Here is an 8698-nt window from a genome sequence, read left to right on the forward strand (position 1 = left end):
ATTCAGGGTGTTACAGATTCTTCCTTATATCTCGAAATCGCGTTTGTGAGGAATCTCCACAAGTGAGTCTCTCACGCCTTACACAATATGATCACAATCCAAAATCATAGTTTGCCGGTGCGGAGAACTGAGAGAGTCAGCGTCCCGACGAACGAGAGGCCAAGGAAATAATTTGACCGAGATTTTGATTTTTGCGACGTTCGAAAATTCCATCACGCACTATTAAGAAAAAAACGACTTAAGATTTGACCGACTTTCGAATTTCCGATCGAGATAAGCGAGTTGGTTTTGAATTTGGATCGGATGCAATGATATCAAGTCGGTTTGGATAAGAATTAATTAGAGGTCGATACATTAGAGATTCCGCTTGAGGGTACGGATTCGGATAAAACCTTTGGATATGGAACGAATATCGAGAAATCAAACTTGAACACATGTCAGATAATAGTTTTTGAGAAGTTTGAATAAAAGAGTTTGGACGATATCTGTAGGACAATATTGACTTTCGAATTTGCATTTGTTTCAAGAAATAAAATTTTAATAGTCTCCAAATTTGGCATTTCTCAAGATCGAATAACTCCGAATTCGGTGAAATTTTCATGAACAATCTTGATAAACGGGGATAAAAGCGATCGAGAAACCATTATCTTCCCTAACGATCTGAGCTTAGGACCAGTCTCACAACATAACATGAAATAAACACCTAGGGTGTCACAGCTTGCATGTGCCATGTGTGGCCCATCACCATCCCTTGTGACATGCGTGACCTCGCTGCTTCTACCTTCACCGTGCCGTCGCCTGGGCCAGACGCGGCCTCGTCGCCCTTGTCTGCGCTCAGCGCAGCCCCATCACCTGTGCCCCTCACGACACGCTATGCTGATCCCACCCATGTCTACCAGCGGCATGTGCGGCTTGCCTCCTCGGTCCCCTCTGCTACACCAGCCCATGCCTCGGCTCCCTCTCGCGAGGAGCCACCAGTGCACCCTCCCATTGCTCTCCACTAGAACCCCGGGCATTTCCACCCTATGGTTACCTAGCGGGCCGTTGGTGTCCTCCGGTCTGTCGACCGCTTGGTCCTCTCGATGTCATCTTCTCCGGCGCTCTCCCTTGAGCCGACCTCTATCCGTAGTGTGCTCGCCAACCCCAACTAGCACTCTATGGAGTACGAGTCTTTACAGACGAACCACACCTGGGACTTGGTACCACGCCCCTCTTGAGCCAATGTGGTCACCTAGAAAAGAATATCAAGCACAAGCTAAAGGAAGGTGGCTCCTTGGATCGATACAAGGCTCGCTATGTCCTGCAAGGCTTCACCTAGCGTCCCGGGTGGACTATGACGAGACCTTAAACCCCATGGTCAAGCATGGTACCATTCAAGCTATTCTGACTTAGTCTCTATCACAGTCCTTGCCAGTGCATCAGCTCGATGTCAAGAATTCCTTCCTCAATGGCACTCTGGCAAAGATGGTGTATTGCACTCAGTCGATTGGCTTTGTGGACCCAGTGCACCCTAACATGGTCTGCAAGCTCAATCGGTTCCTCTATGGCCTCAGGCAGGCGCCTCGAGCATGGTACGGTTGCTTCATCACCTTCTTGCTCTCCTAGGGCTTCATCGAGGCTAAGGCGGACACCCTCTGTGTTCGTCTCCCGTCGCAGCCTGGACACGCATACCTCCTCTACGTCGACGACATCGTCCTCATGGCCTCCTCCCATGACCTCCGATGACACATAATCTCCTCCCTCCAGCAGGAGTTCGCAATGAAGGATCTGGGTGAGTTACACCATTTCCTAGGGATCACCGTGGAGCGTTGATCCCAGGGCCTATTTCTCCACTAGCGTCGGTACACCATCGACATCCTCGAGTGTGATGGCATGGCTGGCTGTAAGACCTACATGACTCCGGTGGGCACTGAGGGCAAGGTCTCCTCCGACGTAGCCCCATGGTGGCTGATCCCACTAGCGACTGAAGTCTTGCCAGGGCGCTGTTGTACCTCGTCTTCACCCAGCCCGACATCGCCTACGTCGTCTAGTAGGTGTGTCTCCATATGCATGCCCCGCGGGAGCCACATCTCACCACTATGAAGCGGATCCTGCAATACCTCTAGGGCACTACCGACTTTGGCCTCCTCCTTCGACGATCAGCGACCACCGACCTCGCCGTCTACACCGAAGTCGACTGGGTCGGCTGTCCTGGCACGCGTCGGTCCACCTCCGATTTCGTTGTGTTCCTTAGCGACAGTCTTGTCTCGTGGTCCTCGAACTGACAACCGGCCTTCCCCCGCTCCAGTGCCGAGGACAAGTATCACATTGTGGCTAACGACGTCACCAAAGCGGTGTGGCTACGTCAGCTGCTTTAGGAGCTGCACAGTCCGCTGACGCGGAGCACACTCGTCTACTGTGACAACGTCAGCGCCATGTACCACTCCACCAACCCCGTCCAGCACCAGTGCATGAAGCATGTCAAGCTCGACCTCCACTTCGTCTGCAAGCGTGTCACCGTCAGTTACGTGCGAGTTCTTTATGTCCTGACTACTTAGTTCGCCAACATCTTCACCAAGGGCCTCTCTACGTCGGTGTTTGAAGAGTTCCAGTCCAGTCTCAACATCTGTTGTGGCTAGAGTTTCAACTGCGAAAATGTTAAATGTATTGTGTGGAGTACTAATGAACTGTGTGTAATGGATCATTCTAATGGACTTAGGCCCATTTTACTCTATTGTTAATACAGCTCCCTACCTTGTCTAGGGTTAGGGTTTCAGTCTCCAATACTAAAAACACTTCTTTAACCGAGCCATCCTTCCTGCGTTTGTAGTCTATTGTTGTATCTTTTTACAAATTTCATAATCGCAACATAGAACTCGTATGTCTCAGTTGTTCTGCACCATTTTGCCAGTTCCAAGCATGTATCTATCTCCTTGTCCACTTCATGCTCTATCTTCTTGGTTCTTGCAATGTGGTTCTGTATCTACTTGGCCATATCCAAGTCTTTGGAGTTTCTAGTTTGTAGGGTGTCTATCAAGCCCTCCATGCACCTAATCATTGTGCCTTTTTACTTTCTTGGTGGATTACTGGTTGTATCTGTGGTGCTAGTAGACCTTTTTTGCTGCTGCTGCTCACTAAAGTCCCAACTTCAACTTCTTCCACCTAGGCCTTGTTCGGTTATTTCCATTACATATGGATTGGATGAAATTTAAAAAAATGAAGAATAAATTTGACTTGTTTGGAATTTAAACTCATCCAATCTCACTCAATCCACATGAAAGCGAACCAAACAAGCCCTTTATCATTGTCATCGAAATTACCTTTCGTTGGTTCTTCACTTCGCACAGCCTCATACGAAGTCCTTCCATCACCTGTTGTTCTGTGGAACATCTCTGCTAGTTGTTCAATATAAGAAGGCAGGTCGTATTTAAATTTCTTGCAGTCCGAATACTTTTTCTATGACACAAAACAATGAACTTGACAAATACAGAAGTATTAATCATTTGTACAGCACCAGAACTACAAACAATAATAAAATGAATACATGAGTACACTTCTTCCACCATCCATCATCTGCAATTATGCTTCCGTTGTCCATTTGCAAATATGAGAAAAGGGCACCTTTCGAGATGGGTTACCCGAGGGGTGAGGAGTATAGCGAGTTTTAGGCACTGTTTGGGAGGCCTTCACTTTAAAAATGACAACTTCGATTTTCTACCTTCACTGTGAAACAACTTCAACAAATTGATAAGACAGGGTTCAATAGTGTTTGACTTATGCATAAACTCTATCTTCTATAATACAATTAATTTGTGTAATTTTCCTTAATTACCATTGATGATTGGCAGGTGGAGAAAAAGACATGAATCGATAAATCATGTAACCAATGACATGGTGTGTAATTTTTATGCAACTTCATGAGAAGGTATAAAAACAGTATTTTTAAAGCACTAGCTTCAAAAATATCATGAAATTGACCTCTAGTTTTTTTTTTAAATAGAGCTTGTGGAGCTGAACCTGTTTATAGAAGAAGTTAAAATAGACCTGAAATTTTTGAAGTGCGAGCCTTAACTTCTCCTTGAGTGAGCTGAGGGGTCCGTAATATTTTAGGCACTTTTAGCTTTGGTACTTTAGCTCCTAAAATGACTAAATTTTAGTCCCTTTGCTTTAGCTTAAGAGGGGTCCAAACAGACCCTACATGTAAACAGATCAAGAACATAAAAAATAGAATGATCGACCGTTCGGTGATTACATGGGACATTATATTAAACAAATGAATAAATTTAATGCTTAGTGACTAGTCTGTGGGTCTATTTGATACAACTCATGGTTAGATAGCTAAAATTGGCATAGTGCATTTAAACAGAAAGTGTCAATAAGTAAAAAACTATTTTTAGCTAAAATTAGCCTAGCCACTCAATCAGGAAGACAGTTAAAAAGCTACTACCTCCGTTCTCGAATAATTGTCGCCGACTAGTTCATTTTTAAACTAAAACGCGATAAATAAAAAAGAACGGAGGGAGTATTTTATAGCAGTCTTTAACTAGTCTGTCTCTAGCTGATTTGAACTATTTTTTTAGCCACAACTAGTAACTAACTCTAGTGATCCACACAGAATCATATCTTGCTTGATCTGTGGGAAGAGATTACATTAATCTTAACGGCGTCTACGCGCTTCAAAAATAATATAGAGAAAAATTGGGGCAATTGAAAGCCAAATCTAAAGTAGATACATTTCAAACTAAGATCAAATCTAACCTGTGCACTGCTACCACAATACCAACAAAAGTAAGGATAAAGGAACATAATGCCATGGGAATGAATTAACAGTCCGTATACTGGAAAGTTGCATGCAGCACCATACCAAAAAAACAGGTACGTATGCCAATGACCTGTGAGAACATACAGTACAACAAAACCTGGTTAGCGTACAACAGTTTTTGCAGGATAGATCAGTTCAATAACACAAGGAAACAACCAGATAATGTACATAACAAACAAAAAATATTTCATATCCCTACTTCAGATATTTCAGCGTATACAAAAAAAACTCCTACTTCAGCTGTGACGCAATGGATGCCCTGTCAAAAAGTATTTTCAATAATCAGTGGCATCATACACAATGAAAAAACTACAAGAACGGTCATCAGCCTAAACCTTTCAAAATAACCACCAAACAAATAGTACTGTCATCGACATTGTACAGAAGAATCTACATGTAACATGTACACCCATAAGACAAGAAAAAACATAACATTGAATAGAAAACAGAAATCCGAACTCTTTATATAGAAGGCATCTCGCAAAGACCAAACAAAAGAAGTTAGAGAAGCCATACGATTTAACATTAAGTGGCCAAGAAAGTATCCATTAGCATTTAGCAACCTCAAGTAACATACTAGGCAGAACCACTCACAAGATTTAACTGTATCATAATATAGAGGAAAGTACGATGTTCACATAACACAAATGATTGCATATAGCATACAAAAGAAAATAATATGAAAGATACGAACTGGTTCTCCATGATAGCTGCTGAATTATAGTTGTAAGCATTAAACTGCCAACTGAGAACCAAAAGACTCATTTCTTTCTCCCACCACGCTCCCTCAGTGTTAGATTGATCACCACTCCAGGACCCACATTGTAGTAAGCAAGAGTAAGGTTGTCTTTGAGGAAACTAGTCCTCACACTCAACTTCTGCTTATTAGCAGGGAGTTGCAACTCTCCAGCAATTTGCTCCTTCAGACTACCAACTGTGTCTGACAGTGATTGGACAGGAATCTGCAAAATTTGGCCTCGCAAGTTCCCTTCATCAAGGTTGGGTACAGATACAGAGATGCTAGCAGGACCCTGCAGGCAAGAGACCATATTAGCTTGCCATATAACAAAAATACCTAAAGCATGAAAAGTAAGGAAGAAAGATTAAAGAAAGATGGACACCCAGAGCCATTACCGGATGCTGAACAAGGTACTGCTCTGCTGGGATGAGAGAAGCATCATCTGTTCTCTGCCTCTTAGGTTCTGGTTCATCGGGTGGAGGTGGTTGCTCTTCAGCAGGAGGCTGTGGAGGCAGAGGCGGTGCTGGAGGCTGAGGGATTCCAATGGGATTGATCATGGGTGGCATGTGCGATGATGGGGGCATAGCAAATGTGCGTGGTGGACCAGGCATAAACTGAGTTTGGCCAGGAGGCGGAGGAATGCTGGTTGGCATATGAACCATTTGACCTGGCATCCTAACCATCGGCGGCTGGCCAGGTATCTGCTGTGGAGGCAGATGCATGTGAGGCATCATGTGTGGAACTCCAGGCATATGAGAACCTGGGGGTGGAACAGAGTATGGTGCTGGTGGAGCGATAAAACGAGGAACATTAACAAGAGGAAGTGGCTGAGGAGGTCGAGGCAACGGCATGCCAGGTCGGACAAGTGGAGCTGGACCAGGAACAGGCCTCCCATCAACATTCGTAGCATCAAACTGTTCCTCACCACCCTGAGGCTGAGATAATGCATGAGTAGCAGTGCGTCCAATGCTACCAGAATGACCATCCCAAATAACCTGCTTTGGCTGTTCATCCTTTTTCTTCTCAATTTCTGCCTTGACGGCGTTAGACACCTCCTCCTCAGTGGTTCCAAAAATATCAGGGCGAGTGCGAGCAAGGCCAACAATGTTCCGTGATATTTCATCATCAGGTGCAAGGGTAGTCTCCTTGATCTTGGCTAACATCCTCTCTTTCTGCTCCTTGTACTTAGGGTCAATGAGTGAGATGCGCATGTGTTCCTCCATCTCGCTGATCGGAATGAGTTCCCCAGTTATTGGCGAGACAACAAACTTAGTTGGGTCTCTCTCTGCCGGAATCCTCTCCTCAGGCCTCTTGTAGTTCTTGACAATCCTCATAGGTGCCTCGTCATCACCCGGCAAGCTAACTTGTGCTGCTCCATCATTCTCCTCAAGCCGTGCTGCCCGCATTCCTTCCTCAACAAGTTGCATCTCCTCTTCATCCATTTCCATCTCAACCTCCTTAGAAGGTTCAGTCAAATCCATCGCTTCCTCCTCTCCCAAGTTCTCCATCCTCTTCTGGCGCTTCAACTCCTCCAGTGTAAGTGGCACAGGAAGCCCCTCATACTCATCATCTGCAAATTCAATGGTCTCCACAACAACAAAATCATGCCAGTCAATCATTGACATCTGCATCCGTTCCTGCTCAACCTCATCCTCTGCCTGCTGCCTTGCCTGCTCCTGCGACCGATCCCACTCTAACCGGTTCAAGCATCTCTCCAACACTGTAGTCAGGTCCTTTGACCCCTCCCTCAGCTCTTTTAGCAATGCAGGCACCCCCTCTGCCGGCCTCAGCACCCTGGAGTACGCATCTGTGAGGGCCGTAAAGAAGGGGAACATGCTGTGCGTGGGTCGGATGAAGTGGAACTGCATGTTGTTGCTCTCGCGTTGCGCCAGGCTCGTCAGGAAGTTCTTCCCGTTCCGCGCCACAAATTGGGCGGTCAGCTTGATGATGTCCAGCTCCTCCCCTGTGATACCCTCGGGCAGCCGCACCGTGTACAGCTCAGCCTTGGGTGGCACCAGCACCTTGGGCGGCGGCCCCACGCGGAAGGGCGCGGAGTGATCGGCCTTTGCGTCCGCAGCAGCGCCATCTACGGGTGCGGCGGCGGCGCCGTCGGCCGGGGCCGACGCTGGCGATTCGTCGGGAGCCGCGCCAGTATCGGCGCCCGAGGGGCCGTCCGCGCCGGGCGGCGCAGCGGCTATCTCGGAAACGCGGTGCTGGTAGTAGGCGTGGTAGGGATCCGAGGGCTGCAGGAAGTTGAATTTGGCGTTGCCCTGGTTGAGGGAGATGATGCGGCGCTCGAACTCGGGCCCGTTCTTGGCGACGAAGGTAGCCGTCTTCTCGATGATGACGCGGATGTCGGGCGGAGGGTGGATGATGCCGATGGTGCGCGTGTGGGTGGCCACCGTCGCCGGGGGGTCCGTCTTCGCGCCGGGAGGAGGCGGCTTAGGCGGCGCCTGCTGCAGCTGCTGGTCGGCGTCGCCGCCCCCGGTGCCGTTGCCCTCCGGTGCGGGGAGGGTCAGGATGGGGTTGCCCATGGCGGCAGCCATGGGGATTAGGGTTTCGGCGGGTTTAGATCGGAACTGGAGGGAGCTTCGAGCCGTCAGACGGAGGCAGCGACGAGAACATGGAAGGCGGATTGGTATTTTTGGAGAAATTTCAGCTGTTCCCCTCCTCCATACGGCAGCCTTTCGTTCAGACAATTTGATATTTGTCATCACCATCAAACACATTCGTAAAATTAGAATCGGATCTACATTTCATAGATACAGATATACCTACAATTTATAAACACAGAAATAATTATAATAAGCAGGCAATGTTTTAAGTGACAAAATTCCACTTATTATTTCATTCACTACCTTAAATTTTCTCTCTCTAAAGCGTGCCCCTCCAGTCCTTTTAGAAAAGGATTTAATATTTTTCCCTTCCATCTAGGGCTACTTTGGTAACCTCAAATTCCCTTCGAAATTGGAAAGGATTAAGGTAGAAATAAACTAAGGTAGTGTTTGGTTGAGGAGCTAAGTAGAACGGAGCTGTTCCATCCCTGATTCTAGGAACGGAGCTGCTCTGTTCTGTGTTTGGTAATCTAGAACGGAGCGGCTCTGTTTTTTGTTTGGTTGCAGAGTGAATGGAACGGAGCGTGACTGTGAGAGCGGGAT

At 46.9% G+C, this 8698-nt stretch overlaps 1 protein-coding gene across 6 annotated transcripts; it reads right to left on the reverse strand.

Annotated features, from left to right (window-relative positions):
• Positions 1-3378: 3378 nt before the first annotated feature.
• Positions 3379-8389, reverse strand: LOC103634672 (probable splicing factor 3A subunit 1). Of its 6 annotated transcripts, XM_035961586.1 has the most exons (5): positions 5936-8247; positions 5496-5832; positions 5137-5191; positions 5001-5060; positions 3379-4871 (listed from the first exon to the last, which is right to left on the reverse strand). In XM_035961586.1, the coding sequence occupies exons 1-2, from the start codon at positions 8084-8086 to the stop codon at positions 5563-5565; spliced, it is 2421 nt and encodes an 806-aa protein (XP_035817479.1). In that variant the 5' UTR covers positions 8087-8247; the 3' UTR covers positions 3379-4871; positions 5001-5060; positions 5137-5191; positions 5496-5562. The 6 variants fall into 6 exon arrangements, with proteins under 6 accessions (XP_035817479.1, XP_035817476.1, XP_035817478.1 ...); XM_035961583.1 differs by lacking the exon at positions 5137-5191 and having other exon boundaries at positions 4775-4871; XM_035961584.1 differs by lacking the exon at positions 3379-4871 and having other exon boundaries at positions 4903-5060.
• Positions 8390-8698: the final 309 nt, after the last annotated feature.

The sequence above is a fragment of the Zea mays genome, chromosome 8, assembly GCF_902167145.1.
Source record: "Zea mays cultivar B73 chromosome 8, Zm-B73-REFERENCE-NAM-5.0, whole genome shotgun sequence".
Taxonomy (NCBI): domain Eukaryota; kingdom Viridiplantae; phylum Streptophyta; class Magnoliopsida; order Poales; family Poaceae; genus Zea; species Zea mays.